Genomic DNA, 20,568 nt, shown 5'->3' on the forward strand with positions numbered 1-20,568 from the left:
CGCTGGTGATCTACCGCTAGAGGGCACCACTGTAGAATTGTGGGAAAGACTGACCTGTGTACGAATGTCCCAATGTATCGCTGGTTCCCAATCTGGGACGGCACACTTGGGGCCGCCAAAGTTTCATAGACTCGCACTAGTATTCATCCCCTCGGTGTGTGTTATGCCACAATTTAGATCTATGCATTGTAAGGATTTTGTGATTCTTTTTTTGTAGTGTTTTTTCATGCTTGTGTAAATATACTAACTATTAGAAAAAGCATGAAATGGGGGACGATCTGAAATTAATAAACTGATCTTAATTTAATTTGACAGTTGTGTAACTTATCACATATCTACATTCCCTGACCAGAAGAACTATGGGACGAATGATACCATTAATTTGATTAAGATTCGACATCCCTTCCCGTTGATGGTTGAGCTGTTTTTAAGAAGAATATGGCATAAGTATCTTTTTTTTTAACAGTTCTACTGCAGTACAAAATGAGTGTGTTAATGTAGTTTTTGGTTGTGGAATGGGGGTAGTTCCGGGGACCGGGCTCTGGAAGCTGGAACTGGGAGGAGACTCTGGATGCGGGGTGGTAGACTACAATGTGGCGCTCGTTTATACAGCAGTCAGTGGGCGCATGAGATAAGAGTTGTTGGAGCAAAGTTATTCAAAAAAGTTGGGTAAGAACTCCTATCGATTTTATGTCATTCCCTGATGGTTTATTAAAATGCTTGATATTACATTTTTACGTCAATATATTTTCGTTTTACCTAGCCTAAATCAAATTGTTCTAAGACGTTTGGGATCAATTTGCTTAATGAAATGACACTAGTTAAAATGTTGCAAAAGTTGCATGGCTGAGGATGGAATTGGATGTATGTGGTGTTTCTTCGGGGTTTTCGAAAACACGGTTGCACAGAATACAGGCCTATTTCCCACGGTTAAAGTCAAATTTGAGTACTTTTTTCTAGCCAAATGGCTCAGTACTGACATGTGGTCTAGTGTTATCACTGGAAATCCAGGGGAGGGACTTGGATATACAGCCTGTGGCACAGAGGACATCTAAGTGATGTTGGCCAATGTAAATGACTGGGTCCATTGCGCCTCGGTCGTTGGGTGCACACATGGAGAAGGCTGAATAAATGAATCGTCTGGCTTGTTTCTTGCAAACAAAAGCCATATTTTTGAAAACCATGATAACAATGATGCCGTGAGACATTTTTTCCAGTCCCCAGAATGGGGTTTTCTTTAGGGGGGGGGGGGGGAGGGGTCTACGAGACGAGAGAGACTAAATAGGGAGAGGGGGCTAATGGTTTCCAGATGTTTGCCGAGAAAACATATGGTTTTCGATAGATAGCCACGGCGATGCAAAAGAAGAATGTCTGAGCGCAGTCATGCGGGTGCTTTCAACTGATGCACACGGACGCGCGCAAGGTCGTGGATATGCAGACCCTGCCATGTATTTTTGCGTCACGAGGCCCTTAGCGTTTGTTTTGCATAATCCTTGATCATAATCATAACCAAGAAAAACAAAACAAAAGATCTAACGGACTGCGATTATGTCCAAGTTCTTATATAATTGTTGTAGAAAACGAAAGTTCTCTCTTTATATAAGTGCAGTAGTTGGGGCATTCAATTGCTGCTTTTAGGAATGCAAATTAGTCATATAATCATACTTATTCAGGTACTGTAATGTTTTGTTCAATATTTAAGCACCTTCGACAACAACCAACCAATCTGGCAAATAACATATAGTGATAACAAATATAAGTCAGAGTACTACTAAGTTTGCATGTATATCTGTATGCTAAAATCAATATACATTTAGAACTAACCTTGGAAAGTGGAGAAGGGAAAGAGAGGGGGAGGGATTAGAGAAAATGGCCAGTGAGGGTGACAGAAGGGAAATGAGGAGGGAGGGAGAGAGAGAGAGAGAGAGAGAGAGAGAGAGAGAGAGAGAGAGAGAGAGAGAGAGAGAGAGAGAGAGAGAGAGAGAGAGAGAGAGAGAGAGAGAGAGAGAGAGAGAGAGAGGTGGGGGCGTACAGGACCAGGAGGTAGGGGAGAGGGCTTCAATGGGTCTTTTCCTGGAATGCAGCCTGAGTCTGTCTGCAGCCACCACTACTCGCAGTGGAACAGAACTAAGTAGAAAAACAGATCGTCGTTAGGGGAAAAGAGACACACCGCATTCTTGCTGGTGCGTTTTTTTTTCTTCTATTTTTCTCCTCTTTTTTTCTCCTCCTCTCCTCCATCGAGGCCAGTGGATGAGGCCGGGACAGGGTTAAGGGTGTGAGAGGGTTTGAAAAGGTGACAGGAGGCCACAGGGAGGGAGGGACTGAGAGAGAAAGAGAGAGAGAGAGAGAGAGAGAGAGAGAGAGAGAGAGAGAGAGAGAGAGAAAGAGAGAGACGGAGAGAAAGAGAGAGACGGAGAGAGAGGGGGCGAGAGAGAGGGAGAGAGAGAAAGGGAAAGAGAGAGAGAGAGCAAGAGAGAGACAGAGAGAGAGACACACACACACACACACACAATGAGAGGAGAAACTGAGCCGTAGACAAGCGAAAATACATGGCTGCATCAGAATTTTGTTGCAGTTCTCACCTCAGTGTTTGCCAACCGTATTGTCCTTCTGAGTGTGTTTAACTTTCTGTGTATCCTCTGCTCAGTGTCATGAGGATCCTGCTGCTACTCTGCATGCCAGGTAACTACTCACACACCACTAACACAAAACACACAAGTCAAACACAGCTCACACACCGCTCACACAAAAACGATACAACTCAAACACAACCCCATGCTTCCCCCAGGCCAATCTGCCTTTATCCCTTTATCCTCTAAACTGAACGCACACACACGTCAAGCGCAGAATTGGGTAACATTAGTAAACATCATTTGGCAGGGCACAGCGGCGTGAACAGAAACACATGTTCATTGATATTTTCGTACCGAGTTCGATGTGTGCATGACGTATGCCAGCCTGACAACAATCAGTCTCAGAAGGTAGGGAAGGTATTTCTAGTTTGTTAGCGAGTCAAACAAAGAATCAACCTTAGAATCGACTTCAATCCCACACCGTGGATGTGTCCGGTTCTTGTCCACAACATCATTAATAACGCTGTGCTTTGTTCTGTGAGCCACAGTTCTGCTGGTGGTCCGAGCCCAGGACCCCGTCCCGTATTTGGGTGAGTTCATTCAGAGAACATCGTCTCCAAATGTCTCTCCAGCTCTCTCCGCGGGCGGCGTCCACATCACAGCTCCGCTCATCTGTTGACCATTTGCAGCCCTTGTGATGTGTCACCTAGCCTCCGGGGGAGCTTCCTTGGTGTTTGCCACTCGAGGAACGACTGAAGTCAGAGCGCAAACACTGCCGTAGCATTTTAGCTGTTCACATCCCGGCAAAGACGCCATTCATTAAACCGTGCAGAAGAATAAATGTTTCTTTCTCCAGTTGCCCGCGTTGTGGCCTGTTCCGTGTTTACATCCTGCAATGTTTTACGTGTGGGCGAACATGCCAAGTACCCTGGCGCCAAGTAGACTCAGCTTGTTGTCATTAAAATGTATTTCTTCTCTTGGTCCCCCACAGACGACTATGAACCGGTCTACTTTCCAGGTAAGAGGGAAATAAGAGAATCGCAGATGTCTCTATAACGCCGCCTAGACCGCTCTTCCACTGTCTTTTTCTTCAAACTTTTTGTTTAGAAAACACTGAGTCGGACCCCCCTCCTGGGACCTACCAGCAGCAAATTCTACCGGAACTGGGGCTCCCCCAACACCACTCAGGTATGTCCTCGTCCACTGTTGTTTGAATCAACATCTTCGGATTCCAATTATGCAAATATGTTATCATAGGGTTTAAAGTTGGGATGGTGATTTTATCACCTCATTATCGGGTATCCCAGACAAGTAAGACTTGGTTATAATAATCCAGTCTATGACTATTTTAGTAGCATTAGAAACAAGACGAACTCTAGCATTGTAAACAAGTCCTACTGTGTCACTGGTTTGGGTTTCAGAATACGAGCTGGAGACAGAGCCCACAGAACCAGGGCCGCTCGGTAAGGAGGCGGGAGCCAAGACCTGTTCAATTATTTCCCTTTCCAGTCGGTTGGGTTTTGTTGATCTGGTTGTCATGCACATTTCATATTGTGGGTAATGCTGGTCCATTCGCCTGGTAACTGTGGCTGTGTTGGGCTCCAGACTGCAGGGAGGAGCAGTACCCATGCACCAGGCTGTACTCGGTCCACAAGCCGTGCAAACAGTGTTTGAACAGCCTCTGCTTCTACAGGTACCCACCCACCCACCACCACACAACACACCACCATCACTCCCCCAAGCCATCAAACACCACCACAGCCCAATCACACCCCCCCCCAGCCCACCCCCACCACAGGGTGAGCCTGATGGAGTCATCATGAAACCCCCGGTTCTGCCTTTTCCGATTTGAACGTGTTTAGTTTGCGACGGGTGTACGTGATCAACAAGGAGGTCTGTGTACGGACCGTGTGTGCCCATGAAGAGCTGCTCAGAGGTGCGTTTGAATAGTATTTGTTCCCTTTACTATGAAAATAAATGCATAGATCGATATTTCGTTTTTTCCTGCATCATTATCTTTAAGAAATCCAACCCAACTAGAATGCTCTAGAACTAAACATTCACAACTGTGTGTGTGTGTGTGTGTGTTCCCAGCCGATATGTGCCGTGACCAGTTCTCCCGCTGTGGCGTGGCAGCGGTCAGCGGCCAGTGCGGCTCGCTGGGCAGCAGCTGTGGGAAGAGCTGTGGAGGATGCTGAGGTTGCCATGGGAGACCAGGGGGGAAAGAATACACACCTGCCCAGATACTGCCACAACCCCGACCCCTCTCCTCACCTCCCCATTTATGCCCACCAAGAACCTCCCCCCTCCCCCATGTTAGACCTAACCTTCCTTCCTCCTCCTCCTCCTCTTCCTCCTCCTCCTTTTCCTCCTCTTCTCCACATTTTAGTCCCAGCTTCTCCGCGGTTTCCATTACCTGTATGTGAGACCAGTGTATCGCGTGTGATGGATCAAATGTACTCGAAAAGAAAAGTGACGATTGTATAATTCACTGGTGCTAAACAACCTAATACCACACTGGTGCTTTTATTGTAGCACACAATTAGAGATGCACATAAAAACACGTTTTTATATCTTTTTTAGGGGTATATCTAATGCATTAATCAAATTGTATTTTTTTTTTTGTGTTTGTTGTTTTACTGTACTTTCATGCTGAAATAGTAGTCGTGACCATCTCAGCCAGTGGGGCTAGTGTGCACTGACGTCATCGTACTGATAATCAATCGATGGTCATCAGATATCTCCTCATTGAATGGAAGATGAAGATCCTGCACTTAGGGACAGGTTTTTAATGTAATGCTACTCTTAGTTCTGTGTTGAGCAGTTCCATTGTGATCTTTAAACAGCATCTTCACGATTGGCCTCTTCGCGACATACTTCCAAACACAATACTTTTTTTTCTACAACAACAATTCAACCGTGTCATTCAAATATAAATAAACTGTTGGTAAACATTGAATACATTTTAATATGATTTAGTTTCTAGGTCATTGTTTTAGTAACAAGTATGTACGCTTGACACCTGAAGTGCATGTTCACCACGACGAAGAAGTGTTTGAATGTTCGCTGGACATTAAACTGTTAAAATATATATATAAAACACAAACATATCAGTCGATCCTAGGCTGGTTTTAAACACTAATTTGGTCCAATGCCCGGTACTTAGCGCCTTTGGTTAAGACCATACACGTCATTCAATGTCATATAAAAGTGAGAGATCTCAAGCCAACTACATTGGCAGAGTTCGTCCTCCTATCCCATCGTCGCCTACGGCCGCGTCCCGCAGGTGGAAGCTGTTGGGATTCTGATTCTCCTTTGGAAAGGACTCCTCTGGAATAGAGAGCATCCCGTAAAAAATAATGGTAGGGTTTCCAACAATCAGTTTATGGCTGGCATTTAACACAATAACTCTCCCCCCTTTCCGGCTCCTCTACTCAGAGTCTACTTCAATGGCTGCAAGGTTTGATTTAGTGAAGATTGGAATGGAGCAGAAGGATTAAAAAAATAATACCCAGTCTCTGTTAGATATTCCCGGCTGTACGACGGTCCTCTTTTCCCCTAGTGGTTATGAACAGGGGGTTGCCTGGCCTGGTGTTCCCCAGAGAGACATATGGGAGAGACCAGGGGATGAGCTGGTGTCTCCTACTGTTCACCAGAGACAGAGGAGAGACCAGGGGGTGAGCTGGAGTCTCCTACTGTTCACCAGAGACAGAGGAGAGACCAGGGGGTGAGCTGGAGTCTCCTAGCGTCCACCAGAGACAGGAGAGACCAGGGGGTGAGCTGGTGTCTCCTAGCGTTCACCAGAGAGACATATAGGAGAGATCAGGGGGTGAGCTGGAGTCTCCTAGCGTCCCCCAGAGACAGAGGAGAGACCAGGGGGTGAGCTGGAGTCTCCTAGCGTCCATCAGAGACAGAGAGAGACCAGGGGGTGAGCTGGTGTCTCCTAGCGTCCATCAGAGACAGAGAGAGACCAGGGGGTGAGCTGGTGTCTCCTAGCGTCCCCCAGAGACAGAGGAGAGACCAGGGGGTGAGCTGGTGTCTCCTAGCATCCCCCAGAGACAGAGGAGAGACCAGGGGGTGAGCTGTTGTCTCCTAGCGTTCACCAGAGAGACAGAGGAGAGACCAGGGGGTGAGCTGGTGTCTCCTAGCGTCCCCCAGAGACAGAGGAGAGACCAGGGGGTGAGCTGGTGTCTCCTAGCGTCCCCCAGAGACAGAGGAGAGACCAGGCTGTCGAGTCTTCATCTCCTGCTGCAGCTGCTCCTTTAGTGTTGCCACCTGCCGTACAGACCGCGGGAGAGTGAAGACACTACCCAGAAAAACGGTACTCTGGCATAACAATATCATGACATCAAATAATACTTGCCTTGCAAATGCAGTTAGTAGTTCCAAATATAGAAAAAATTAAATGACATACAGTCTCATCATTTTACTTTAGTATAATACCTCTTATAGTATTGATCTATTAGTTAATGTACTAAAGTGAATCCCACCCCTGCTTGAACCATCTCTGATTTCAATGACAGTACGTATTTCTGTACAGCAGTAGTTCTACCTCAACCTTGGGGCGGGACCCATTTGGGGTCCCCTGACATGCCTAGCTGGGTCACAGACTGAAAGCATTGGTTTTGAAGGTACATTTCTAATTAAAACATCGTTAAAAGTTTTGAAAGGTCTCGTGGAAGCCCCGTATTTACAAAGAGACTAATGCTTGTCCTCAACGATCTACCACTAACCCCAACCACTTCCACTAACCAGCCGCTGTGGTGTGGCGTTGAGATGATTAAAGCGATGTGTGTTGTGAAATAACACGCTTCATTCTCTGACCTTAAAATGGGGTCCGCTGCACGCATTACGTCTGTACACTCAACCCCGTTAGATCCCTACAGGTTACAGGTGAGAACCCTGACTTTTTTTTTTTTTTTTTTTACCTGTTCCTCCAGACCTTTGACCCTGTGCCGGTGGGCTCTCTCGCGGACCGCCAGGGCCCGCTCCACCTCTCTGTAGCTGGTCCTCAGGCGGTCCGCCTCAGCCTGCTGCCTCCCACAGCCCTCACACACACCCGGGGACGGCTCCGTCTCCGACAGCTGAGTCTGCTCCCCGACACGCACACGCACAGAGACACGTCGATGGGAATCATAAAGTAGAAATGTAATGAACCCCTACTTTATTTATTAATGTTATTATCGAGGCACCCATGGGACCCATGCAGCCCCTTCTTGCAAATCATTTTGAATGTGCAGCAAAATCAACGCATCAATCACGTTTTTCAACAGATTAACCAGGGAATGAACTCTTGGAGGTAACATTGCGCTGGTACTTTGATACTTTGGGTCTTTGTCTCTCGATGTGCTGAACAAAGAATGTTGCACAGCAAACAAAATTTGAATGTGGTCAACAGTAACACTCTAAATAAGAGCAGATGTATCTGAGGTTACCCAACAGCAGCCAGCCCATAATGAATTCAACCAACCAACACATGAGGCTGCGTTGGCCCGGAGTTGAGCGAATAAAGATTCCCTGCTACAGGGATTAGGCAGGGAGACTTGGGAGGTTGAAAGAAATCCGGAATATACACAAAATAATCCAATGCTGGTCTGGTCTGGATGGACCGACGGTTATTAATCGGTCGACACATCGGTTTCATAGACAGCATACAAACACTAACTACACATTTCTTCGAGGATTTTAATATAGACACACTTCGAACATACTCTTTCAAGGCAGTTTTGGCGTTCTTTACTCAAGAAAGTGAAACAGAGCGACATTATTGTGCAGTAAGGGTACGAAGGTGAACAAGTGCAGAGCTTAGTGGATCACACAGCACCCAGAGGAGCCGTTCTGTGGAATGTACTTGGCTTAATAAAGCGCATTTATTCTGTCCTTATTGCAAGCTCTTTGGCTGATGCTTTAACAGCCAATAATGATCTAAGGGAATCTGTCTTTATACGCAAATGCTGACAACTGTGTTTCTACTTAACGTTGTTTTTTTTGGTTAATTTGTTGTTTTGTGTATTTTCAACCCTTTTTTAAACTGGCATAAATCTTTGCAGAAAAGGGAATGCTTTACTCCGAACCGAATCTTGGAAACACACTAACAGCTGTCTCTGGAGCTGGGTCTTTTATACGTTATAAATCTTTTATAGTATAAATAGTGAGAAACAAATGTAATGTTTGGCTGCACATTTTGTGAGCACTATTGTGTTTAAAGTGAGATTCAACATACACTTCAAATGTAAACATAAAAGTTATAAAGACAATGAACATTATTTTTAAGGGTGCATGTTAGAGCTCATAATGTTAGGGAAATCTCATTTTATTCTTATCAACTGGTGAACTAGCAGCTATCCTAGTAGCTTCCCAACAGCACACTCCCTCGACCAGCAAATCACCGAGCACCATGTTTCTAATGTGGAGCTGTTGACAGACCCTTGATCCTAATCCCACCAGACTAGACCAGACAAATGCGTACGAGTCTGGATCCTCCCTCTTCATTTTCTATGTGCGCTATCAATGGGCGCAGACCAATCGGTCTGCGCCGATTGGTCTAAACCCACACGACCAATCAGGACGCAATTTGTCAAACACACCAGCGGCGGCCGTCTGGCAGCCGATTGGCCCGAAGTGGTGCGGGTCTGCTGATAAAACGGTCTGACCAGGAGGGGGGGGGCGGGGGGAGCCAACAAAACGATTTTTTTTAACAGTTAACACACACATTGCCACACCGACGGCAGAGTCGACCATGCAGGGCGACCGCCAGCTCGTCAGGAGCAATTAGGGGTTAAGTGTCTCGCTCAGGGACACCTCGACGCTCGGCTGGGAAGAGCCGGGGATCGAACGAGCAACCTTCTCCGCCTCCCCCGACGGCGCCACCTACCTGCAGCAGGAGGACCTGCTGCTGGGCGGCCTGCAGCTCCTCCTCGATGGAGCTCAGGGAGCGGTCCAGGCGGCTCTTCTCCGCCGAGAGGCGCATGCGGCCCTCCTCCGTCTTCAGCTTCTGCCGCTCCACCTGGGGAGAGGGCGCTACCCGTCAGCCACTGCGGCTCCAGAACCACCACTACTACATAAACCCCCGGGCCCGGTTTTGTCATAAGCAACCTCTGGGGGCTTGAGGTTTAGCTACAGTTATACTGATACCGCTGTTGTCTCTGATATTTTCCTAATATGTGTGTGTGTGTGTGTGTGTGTGTGTGTGTGTGTGTGTGTGTGTGTGTGTGTGTGTGTGTGTGTGTGTGTGTGTGTGTGTGTGTGTGTGTGTGTGTGTGCGTGCATTTGTGTGTGTATGTATGTGTGTGTGTGTATGTGTGCGTGTGTGATACAGTGGGGTTATGCAGTGCAGATTAAAACCATGATTCTTTGTCATTTGAAATTACGCAGAAGAATGCAATAAAGTCCATTGGGGGGCCCTCGCACTTCTACAGGAATGTGAAACCATCGAGAGCTTCACGTTGTTTACTGAGAGCGCTTGTGAGGCTCAGAATGAGCAAATCCTTCAATCAAAGTCCATATTTGATATAGACCGCTAGTACGTCTATTGGGAAACCTTTACTATACATTAGATGTGCTATTACAGCGGATGAATGACAAGGCCTGACGGACTCCAGCTCTGCATTTTAAAAGTCCCATATAATACCACCAGGTGTGAGTAGGATTAGCCGTTACAAGCCGTTTTAAAGTGGGCCTGTCCACCTAGATGTATGACAGATAGATGAGCAACGTTTGCTCCAGTCCACTGGGTAGGCTGGTAGACTGATCTCTCCAGCACACATCTAGGAGGACACGCCCACTTGTGATAAGGTCAGAAGAGGCCGATTTTCAAAACGGCTTGTAACGGCTAACCACACTCACACCAGGTGGTGTAACATGTACACTTTAACATCCCGGGCCCCTGACCAGTTGGAACGCGTCCATCTCCCAGCACACGCCGCCCCACCCCGCACCTTATCCAGCGTGCAGCGCAGGGCGTTCTTGTCCTTCTCCAGCCGCACCGCCTGTCTCTCCGCGTCCCTCTTCTCCGTCTCCAGCATGGCCACCGCCCTCTGCAGCGCCCGCAGCCTCTCCTCCGCCGCCGTGCGCTCCGTCAGGGCGGCCTGGGCCCCGCGCTGGGCCTCCGCCAGGCCCGCCGTGCGCTGCCGCAGGGCCTGCCGGACGGACGGACGGACGGACGGACGGACGGGAGCAGAGGGATCATCAGGTCAGTGGTCGGGGCGGCGCTTTGGTCGCGGTTTAGTTGACGGTCTCGCAATGGTTTGTCCGTGTGGGGAGACGGTGTCGAGTTTGAAACTGCCACAGCGGTTCACATCAGTGACGAGGCAGGACCACGTTTTCATTCACTAAAGTAACATATTATATTTATGTGTATTTACGTTGACTCCCTCGAGTCATCAGACTCGAGTCATCATAAAATGGCAGAGTTTCGCCAACAATGAATCCCATCATGCGTTGTGATGCACAAGCCCTAAACTACGAGCCTCCTGCCCCCTATGGGTGATGGAAGGAGCCGTGATGCATTTGTTCAAAATAAATATAAAGATGGGATGCAAACACCGCCAAACCACATGATTAGTACGTCATAAGGAACTTATGTAAGTATATGCATCCTTTACCGGAGGCACTCCCTCAGTTCTGACTCAACTCAACCGACAGGCATGCTTATTATCAGGCATCAAACTCTGGTGTGACCGAATGCTCAACCCACGAGGACGGAGGTCAGATAGACCAGACACGACCGGGGGGGGCTGCTGAGCAGAAGATCAGCTGCAACAAGGTGTTGCCGGTAAACCTTCCTCCCTCCCCCCTAAACTGCAACACCTCCTGGGTTCCCTCCCTCCCTCCCTCCCTCCCCCCCTGGTCTGTGTCACCTCCTGGGTGCCCTCCCTCCCTCCCTCCCTCCCTCCCTCCCTCCCCCCCTGGTCTGTGTCACCTCCTGGGTTCCCTCCCTCCCTCCCTCCCTCCCTCCCTCCCTCCCCCCTGGTCTCCCTCCCTCCCTCCCTTCCCCCTGGTCTCCCTCCCTCCCTCCCTCCCTCCCCCCTGGTCTCCCTCCCTCCCTCCCCCCTGGTCTCCCTCCCTCCCTCCCTTCCCCCTGGTCTCCCTCCCTCACCTCCCTCCCTCCCTCCCTCCCCCCCTCCCCCCTGGTCTCCCCCCCCTCCCTCCCCCTGGCCTCCCTCACCTCCTGTGTGGTGGCCAGCTCCGTCTCCAGGAGCTCGCGCCGCAGCTCGCTCTGGCTCAGCTCGCTCTTCAGGCTCTCCGTGAGCTCCCCCAGACTAGCCAGGCTCCTCCGCCCCTCCGCCAAGGAAACCCTGGCCTCATCCACACGCTCCTTCACATTAAGAGCGCAAAGGAGAAGAATGGGGTCATTCAGCGTCGCTGGTTGGCTCGTTAGGATCTGGGTGGTTTAATGGTGCCCTCTTTTCCTTTCTTTTGTCTGTTCTAACTGTTTCTCTATAAAGTCTTTTCCAGAGAGTGGTCATTGTAGGATAAACACAGTTGTTGCTCTTCACACTAATTAGGGTTTTTCTCCTTTTATGCATGGGCATACATGGAGAAAATACATGGCCAATGCTATGTAGACATAGCATTGGCCCTTTGGATCGTACATCAATGTCGCCGCATGTTGGATATGTGAACACCGGCCTTTTAGGAAATACAAACTGGGAAGCGAACGGGGAGCTGTTTATTCAGGATAAAAAGCCCTTTAACAACGACATTTCTCAACCGATTTTCAATTTTCAAAGGCGTTTTTTAAGGGTTAAAAATATAACTGGAGTAACAGAAAAAGGAAAAAACATAATTTACACAACATAGGCCTTTAAAATAAGATTGAATACAAACATTAAAACGACCCAATGCTTTTATGTACCAGGCCGTGGGTGGTCGACGAGGGAGAATTACATTGACATGGATGTTGGCCAGGGCTTTGACACATGAATGAAGCCCCTGCCTACCTACCCAAACGTTACAGTGGGGGCTTCACCTGCGTGTGGCCGGGCTGCGACAGCTCTGTGAAAGGGGGTCCACACCCAACACGTGTCCCCTTCACTAGTTCAGCCTACATGTTACCTCGAAGGAGCGTCCCTATAACGAGTGTTATGAGCGAGACCTCACCGACAGGTGAGGTCTCGCTCATAACACTCGTTATAGGGACGCTCCTTTTACCAAAAACCCACCTGTAGCTGCCTCTTCTCCTGCTCCGACGTGCTCAGGCTCTTCTGCAGTGTGACCAGGCGCCCCTGGGTGGCGCTGTGAGTGACCGACACCTCCTGAAGGCTCTGGCTGAGGCTCTGGCTCCTCTCCTTCAGCAGGCCCTCGCCCTCCTGCACCTTGAGCAGAGCCTGATTCAGCCTCTCCACCTCTCGCTGGAGGCTGGCCACGCGGCAGTCCGCCTCGGCTACCTGGGAGCCACAAACAGGAAGGTTTACGTTATATTATATGTCCTGTAGTGCGGGGACAGATCTGTCACTGTTACAGTGGTGGAAACGTTGGCTTAAAGGAGAGCTTTGTAGCTTTATAGGCTCCCTGCGGTTCTATTAAGCCACTTCTCCAGCTGTTAAGCTCCTTATCAAGGCAAGCCAGAGAGCTCTAGTTCACATCTTAACGGTGTCAGTATCAGCCAACATGATAGAAAGAGAGGTCCAGATGAAGTCCACACTATTTCATCCAATAATCTCCCCTGTGAACAATAAATAGGATTGACTGGAACTGGAATTATTCAAATGAATAAGACGAAGTTCACGAAATACAGAATAGCAAACCACAAATGTGTTTGGAAGTGCATATTAACAACTAAACCCAAGACATTAAGAAAACAATAACAACACATTTGCTTGGATGCAGTGTCGTAACCAGACATGAAGAACAGAGCCCAGAGAGCTCCTCCAGCACCAGTTATCTTCTACCAGTTAGGTTCTACCAGTTATGTTCTCCCAGTTATGTTCTCCCAGTTATGTTCTCCCAGTTATGTTCTACCAGTTAGGTTCTACCAGTTAAGTTCTCCCAGTTAGGTTCTCCCAGTTATGTTCTCCCAGTTATGTTCTCCCAGTTAGGTCCTCCCAGTTATCTCCCAGTTGGGTCCTCCCAGTTATCTCCCAGTTGTCTCCCAGTTATGACCTCCCAGTTATCTCCCAGTTGTCTCCCAGTTATGTCCTCCCAGTTATCTCCCAGTTGGGTCCTCCCAGTTGTGTCCTCCCAGCTGGGTCCTCCCAGTTGGGTCCTCCCAGTGTCTCCCAGTTGGGTCCTCCCAGTTGGGTCCTCCCAGTTGGGTCCTCCCAGTGTCTCCCAGTTGCGTGCTCCCAGTGTCTCCCAGGTCCTCACCTGTTGGACCAGGGCGTCCTGCTGCTCCTGGCGGCCCTGGCCCCCGGCCTCCTGGTCGGCCAGGCTGAGCCTCAGCCTCTGCAGCTCGCCCTCCAGGCTGCGCCGGCCCAGCTCCAGCCGGGTGGCCCGCGCCTCCGCCGCCTCCAGGGCCTCCCGCAGCCGCCGCCGCTCCGCCTCCACGCGCACCTCCGCCGCACGCTGCTTGCTCAGCTGGTCCTGCCCCCGGCGCACACACAAAGGTCAAGGAAGGTCAACTGCGTCCCTTATTCCAGGGATGGTTAGGACGGCGAGGGTCCCGTGATGGACGGGTCAGATGGTAGCATTAAAAGAGAGGGTATTGAAAGATGTGTGTGTGTGTGTGTGTGTGTGTGTGTGTGTGTGTGTGTGTGTGTGTGTGTGTGTGTCTGTGTAAGTGTGTGTGTGTGTGTGTGTGTGTGTGTGTGTGTGTGTGTGTGTGTGTGTGTGTGTGTGTGTGTGTGTGTGTGTGTGTGTGTGTGTGTGTGTGTGTGTGTGTGTGTGTGTGTAAGTGTGTGTGTGTGTGTGTGTGTGTGTGTGGGTCGAAATCTGTTTTGGAAGTATGGGTGGAGGTAGGTATGGAGAGACACATATTCGGTCAACTCTACATGTTCTTTTCATACATCTCAAACCTTGTACAAAAGAAATAACGTTTCCCAGTGCTTTCTTGGGGTTCGTGGTTTTATTGTCAAAGCCAGGTGAGCGCTGAGGGCTGCGAAAAGCTCCTTGGGCGAGACCACAGTAACCAAACCCATTTACTTTATCCTGGTTCAAATGCCGTCATGCTCTGTGTATTTCAAACCTGCTTATGTTCAAAAATCCCAGCTCCTCCCTCTGCCTGCCCGGGCTGACGGTTTTACTCAAAAGGGGAACGACGTCTGTCTGCGACTGACCAGAAGGCCCAGAAACCTGCCTTCAGGCGGAAGGTGTCCCTCCAACGCTGTCTCCATGACAGCAGACACAACAGCACCACCGGAGTCTATCCAGCCCCGGCTTAACATCCACCAAATATCCCTTCTAAGCCCCAAGGCGGTTCAGCGTCCATGGCCTCATCGCCCACCCTCACTACCCCTCAGTCGCCCCTGTTCTGACACCAGAGCTCCCCCTGCTGTCCAAAGGGTGGAATGACACGTGCGGGTCAGCCTCGGTGGAATAAGGGCAGGTTTTCAGTCACACCACCTCGTCACTGACGCCATCTGTTGTTATTGCACCTCCCCCCAGCGGGGGGGTCCCTCATAACATCACCCCCAACCTCCGTCCCGGGCATATGCTACGCCTCACTTTGCCAGATCCACGAGGTGCATTTACATAATGTTGCAGTTCAGCTATGTGTGTTCAGCTGTGTGCGTGTTTATATGTGTGTGTGTGTGTGTGTGTGTGTGTGTGTGTGTGTGTGTGCATGTGTTTTTGTGGGTGTGTTAGTGTGTGTGTGTGCGTGCGTGTGTTTTTGTGTTTGTGTTAGTGTGTGTGTGTTTGTGTGGGTGGCTTGCGTGCGTGCGCATGTGTGTGTGCGTATGTTTTTGTGTGTGTGTGTGTGTTTTTGTGTGCGCATGTTTGTGTGTGTGTGTGTGTGTGTGCGTATGTTTTTGCGTGCGCACATGTTTGTGTGTGTGTGTGTGCGCGTGGGGCACCTGCGTGTGCTTCTTGTCCGCCTCCAGGGCCTGCAGGGCCCGCTCCAGCTCCTTGGCTCGGTCGGCGAGGGCCCGCCTCTCCCTCTCCCCCCGCCGCCCCGCCTCCTCCTGCTGCCGCAGCAGGGTCTGGGTGGAGCTCAGACGGCCATCCGCCGTCCGCCTCCCTGGAGCCGCACGGGGAGACGCTCCGTATCCTCATCCTCATCCTCCTCATCCCCGTCTTTATCATCCTCATCCCCGTCATTATCATCATTATCCACATCATCTTCTTCATCATCCCATCCTCATTACCCCGTCGTCATCATCATCCTCATCCCCATCATTATCCTCCCCATCATCATATCATCCTTATCTTCATCATCCCCATTCTCATCACTATCCTCATCATCTTCTTCATCATCCAATCTTCATCAACCTCCTCCTCATCATCCTCAACATCCTCATCTCATCCTCATCATCCCCATTCTTTTTTAGACATGTAATACAGTGTTGATAATGTGTTTGGGTCGCATGTTTGTTGCCCAGGATCAGAGATGATAAGGATCAAATAGTTTTAGAATTGCTTCAATGTGTTTCAATAAAAAAATAGAAATAGCACTCTTAATGGTTACGTGGTACCTTTGAATCATGCATGAAACTGTCGCTCTCCAATGTATTAAAAGAACACCAAACAAAACAGACACACCAGTAGAATTATCATAGCATTATAAGTCACACCTGTCCCAGTGATGCACTGTGCGGACGTACCTTCTTGGCACTCCTGCAGGGTGCTCTGCAGCTGGGCGAGTTGTCTCTGGGCCCCGTCTCTGTCCCCGACAGCCTGCTCCACCTCCCTCTGCAGGGCCCCCAGCTGGCCCTGGGCCTCGTCCTGGGGGCCACACACAGGAGCAGACACCTTTAGAACCGTAGATCCTAGCATTGTTGTATACAGCGAATGGGCTAATGGAGAGTGTGTGTTAGTGAACACACTTATAGAGTGTGTGTTAGTAAACACACTAATAGAGTGTTAGTGAACACACTAATAGAGTGCACTTGGTTCTATGAACATCCTTACTGTACAGACAGCGATATATATTGTTTCTCGTTGGATAAAAGCGTCTGCTAAATGCCCTGTATGTAAATGTTAATGTAGTATTATGGTGACGGCTTCATATAGAGCCTGGGGAGGACACCAGACTGCAAGGGGTGGAGTTACGTTGTGTTTCCTGCTCCAGATGTTAAACCAAAGAAGGGCTGTTTGGGCGAGTGGATGATTACCCGTTCCCTCTGCGCCTCGCGGAGCTCCTGGAGGAAGTCTCTGAGGCGGCCTCGGAGGGTCTCGGGGTCCAGCTCCGGCAGGGGGACGGCCAGGGGGGGGGCGGCCAAGGGAGGGTCCCCCCCTTGAGGGGAGATGGGGACCAGGCCAAGCGTGTTGTCAGGGGTCAGCTCTGTGGACGTCAAGAAACAACAACACGTTACGCAATATCATCACAGGCATACGACGATGACAAACAGCCTTTATAAAAAAAATATGCTAATTAAATAACGCAACACTTTTCCCGGACTTAAATGCAACATGTAAGTTAATAATAATAATGGCGGCAACAACGTTTGTGTGTGACCCTTCTGACCCCTGACCTTTGCGCGGGGACAGCGAGGAGCGCAGCGGCGACACGCTGGAGTGGCGGGAGATGGTGCTGGAGCCCGGAGAGCTCCCGCCAGGGCTCCTACCCCTCCCTCCTCCTCCTCCTCCTCCTCCTCCTCCTCCTCCGCTGACCCGCCTCCCCGCGCCGATGCCCAGCGTCCGGGTCAGCGCCGACTGCAGGCTGCCCAGGCGGAACTCCAGGTCCCGGCGGCCGGCCTCGGCCCGGGTCAGCTCGGCCTCCGTGGCGGCCAGCCGGCCCTGGGCCTCGCTTAGCTGGAGGCCTGCCTGGCTGGCGCTCTCCTGGGCCGCCTGGGCGCGCAGGCACAGGTTGCGGGCCTCGTCCTGGAGCTTCTTCTCGCAGCCGCGCGCCTCCTGCAGCTGGGCCGTCAGCTCCCGCTCGCAGCCCCGCCAGCCCGACTCAGAGTCCAGCACGCGCCGCTGCACCGCCGAGAGCTGGGGGACGACGACGACGACCCGGGAGACACAGGACGGGGGGAGGAATACAGGCTTAGGTAGGAACGGTGTTATGCTTCTTAATCAGGGGGATGGTGGAGCAAAGGGGTTCTCAAAATGTTTCTACTAGTGTACCCCTCTTAGAATTTAACCCTCTTCACCAGAATGAAAACAACAACTTATATAGTCTAGCAACTTTTTAAGAATGGTAAGTTATTATTTTTACCCCCTGCAGTTTGGAACAATACGGTACCATTTGAGAACCTAATAGCTAGACCATTTGAGCACTGGTCTAGCTATTAGGGTGTTTAATACTGGGTGTCCACAGTCTACCTGTCGGCAGGCCTAACTCTCCCCATCAATGGCATCATGCATGATGCAGGATGCAACCAAGGACATTCGTTGTGAGCTGCCTTGGATAAAAATTGTCCACCGAATTGACTGAATGCAACCACATGTCATCTGAATCTATTTTAGGTCAAATATAGCCGCGGTGCATCTGGAGAACACACACACCTCTTTCTTCAGTGAGTTCCTGGCGCTTTCGGCTTCGGACAGCTTCTGCTTGAGGAGGAAGTTCTCCTTCCCGTGCTCCTCGTCCCTCTGCTCCTCCAGCGACAGGCGGGACTGGAGCTCGTTCACCTCCTTCACCCTCTGCTCCCGCTCCCCGTCCAGCACCTTCACCTGGACAGACACACGGCGTTTACAACCACTCTGTGGAGGGCTGACGGTAAGGCAGGTCGGGATGAGGCAGGACCCTGGCTCATAAATTCTGCATCAAGTGTGGTAATATATGATGTATGACAATATATTATGAATACATGATGAATACAAATATTATAGCATTGATTTAGCATTATTATATATATAGAGAGAGAGAGAGAGAGAGAGAGAGAGAGAGAGAGAGAGAGAGAGAGAGAGAGAGAGAGAGAGAGAGAGAGAGAGAAAACGAAGGTAATATTCAATAATAAGAAGAATGAGGTGCGTCTGTCTGACCCCCAGCCCCTCCTATCCCGGCGGGGGACCGACCTGTCTCCTCTGCTCCTGCAGCTCCCTGCGGGCCTCCAGGCGGGAGCGTTCCACCTCCCGCAGGACGCCGCGCAGGTCGCTGACCTCCAGCTGGGCCGAGGAGAAGCTCTCCTCCAGCACCGTGACGCGCTGGGCCTGCTCCTCGCACTGCCGCTTCACCCTGACAGGGACGCACAACACCACCACGCACATGAAGGCACGTACACACACACACCACCACGCACATGAAGGCACGTACACACACACACCGCCACGCACATGAAGGCACGTACACACACACACCACCACGCACATGAAGGCACGTACACACACACACCGCCACGCACATGAAGGCACGTACACACACACACCACCACGCACATGAAGGCACGTACACACACACACCACCACCACATGAAGGCACGTACACACACACACCGCCACGCACATGAAGGCATGTACACACGCACATGAAGGCATGTACACACACACACCGCCACGCACATGAAGGCATGTACACACACACACACCACCACGCACATGAAGGCATGTACACACACACACCGCCACGCACATGAAGGCATGTACACACACACACCACCACGCACATGAAGGCATGTACACATGCACACACCACCACATGAAGGCACGTACACACACACACCGCCACGCACATGAAGGCATGTACACACACACACCGCCACGCACATGAAGGCATGTACACATGCACATGCAGGAACGCACACACATATGCAGGCAGGCACGCACACATGCACAGGCAGGCCAGGCACACACACACAGGCGTGCACGCAGGCAAGCACACATGCACACACGCACACACATATACACAATGCATACACACAAAAACACACACGCGCACAAATACAAACTCACAAACACATGCACGCACACACTCACCCATACACTGTTAGTGTGTACAGAAACCAACACTCTTTTAGTTGGCTCCGAAACACACACTCTATAAGTGTGTTCACTAACACACACTATAAGTGTGTTCACTAACACACACTCTCCATTAGTCTGGGCATGTACAAACTATCCAATGCAAAGATCTGATATTTCTGTCTGTAGTATTGCTTTCTTTTCCACCGAAAGCAATCAACTTTTATCCTAAAAATAAATGTTGCTTTAAAGCCAGTTACATGACAGTAACATGTTAGTAAGCTAGTCTCGTAAATCAGGTAAATGGTGTCGTCTTGTACGGCCAGACTCCGGACTCTTCTCACCCGATCCTCTCGCTCTCCGCGCCCCTCACAGCTTCCCTCAGTGTGGTATTCGATTGGCTCAGGGTCTCCTTCTCCTTGGTGAGGTCACTTAGGCTGCGCCTAAGCTCCGCCCCCTCCCTCCGGAGGCCCTCCGCCGTGTCGCGTGATTGGCTGAGCTGCCGCTCCGTCTCCAGCAGCTCCCTCTTCACCTGGTCACGACTCTCCTGACTGGTGGACAGAGAGGCTCTCCACTGCTCCAACTGAGAGCCACAAGACCCCCCCCCCCACAGAGTTCAGTATGTTGCCATGTTAGGGCTGGGCAATATATAGATATTATATCGATATCGTGATATGAGACTAGGTATCATAATATCGTGCTTAGGCATGGCAAGTGTTGTGCCTGCAGTTCTGCAAATTGATATCAGAAGAACGACGCTCTTAGAAGAAGTGTCTGTAAAGACACTACATATCCCCTTCTGAGGCTTCATCCACGCAAAAGAAATGACTCCACTTCTGATCCGGCACCTGCCGATCATGGCGTGCCCCTGGGCTCGTTGCTTGGTCCCCTGCTCTTTACCATCTACATGCTGCCCCTAAGACATATTGTCCTCAACTTCCACTGCTACGCCAATGACACTGAACTCTATATCAGCACAAACCCCTTCTCCCAGCTCCCACCCACACAACCTATCGACTGCCTACAGGAACTCAAATCAAATCAAAGTTATTAT

The 20,568-nt window shown here is 50.2% G+C and overlaps 2 protein-coding genes across 6 annotated transcripts in view; one reads left to right on the forward strand and one right to left on the reverse strand.

Annotated features, from left to right (window-relative positions):
* mfap2 (microfibril associated protein 2) lies at nucleotides 1-5,542 on the forward strand. 3 transcript variants are annotated; one of them, XM_060070233.1, is made up of 9 exons: nucleotides 1-669; nucleotides 2,648-2,682; nucleotides 3,122-3,163; nucleotides 3,565-3,591; nucleotides 3,681-3,761; nucleotides 3,995-4,036; nucleotides 4,179-4,266; nucleotides 4,436-4,509; nucleotides 4,668-5,542. In XM_060070233.1, the coding sequence occupies exons 1-9, from the start codon at nucleotides 572-574 to the stop codon at nucleotides 4,769-4,771; spliced, it is 591 nt and encodes a 196-aa protein (XP_059926216.1). In that variant the 5' UTR covers nucleotides 1-571; the 3' UTR covers nucleotides 4,772-5,542. The 3 variants fall into 3 exon arrangements, with proteins under 3 accessions (XP_059926216.1, XP_059926217.1, XP_059926218.1); XM_060070234.1 differs by having other exon boundaries at nucleotides 589-664; XM_060070235.1 differs by lacking the exon at nucleotides 1-669 and adding an exon at nucleotides 2,069-2,183.
* Nucleotides 5,111-20,568, reverse strand: part of LOC132471147 (rootletin-like) — a 27,978-nt gene continuing 12,520 nt past the window's right edge. For all 3 annotated transcript variants that reach the window (XM_060070228.1, XM_060070227.1, XM_060070226.1), the window contains exons 24-37: nucleotides 19,859-20,097; nucleotides 18,633-18,792; nucleotides 18,120-18,287; nucleotides 17,144-17,603; nucleotides 16,784-16,953; nucleotides 16,274-16,394; nucleotides 15,527-15,690; nucleotides 13,881-14,096; nucleotides 12,737-12,961; nucleotides 11,740-11,889; nucleotides 10,511-10,711; nucleotides 9,448-9,579; nucleotides 7,502-7,663; nucleotides 5,111-6,848 (exon numbers count right to left, since the gene is read on the reverse strand). In XM_060070228.1, the coding sequence (XP_059926211.1) occupies nucleotides 6,768-6,848; nucleotides 7,502-7,663; nucleotides 9,448-9,579; nucleotides 10,511-10,711; nucleotides 11,740-11,889; nucleotides 12,737-12,961; nucleotides 13,881-14,096; nucleotides 15,527-15,690; nucleotides 16,274-16,394; nucleotides 16,784-16,953; nucleotides 17,144-17,603; nucleotides 18,120-18,287; nucleotides 18,633-18,792; nucleotides 19,859-20,097 (2,649 nt within the window). In that variant the 3' untranslated portion in view covers nucleotides 5,111-6,767. The remainder of the gene's footprint in view (nucleotides 6,849-7,501; nucleotides 7,664-9,447; nucleotides 9,580-10,510; nucleotides 10,712-11,739; nucleotides 11,890-12,736; nucleotides 12,962-13,880; nucleotides 14,097-15,526; nucleotides 15,691-16,273; nucleotides 16,395-16,783; nucleotides 16,954-17,143; nucleotides 17,604-18,119; nucleotides 18,288-18,632; nucleotides 18,793-19,858; nucleotides 20,098-20,568) is intronic.

Source organism: Gadus macrocephalus, chromosome 13 (assembly GCF_031168955.1).
Source record: "Gadus macrocephalus chromosome 13, ASM3116895v1".
Lineage (NCBI taxonomy): Eukaryota > Metazoa > Chordata > Actinopteri > Gadiformes > Gadidae > Gadus > Gadus macrocephalus.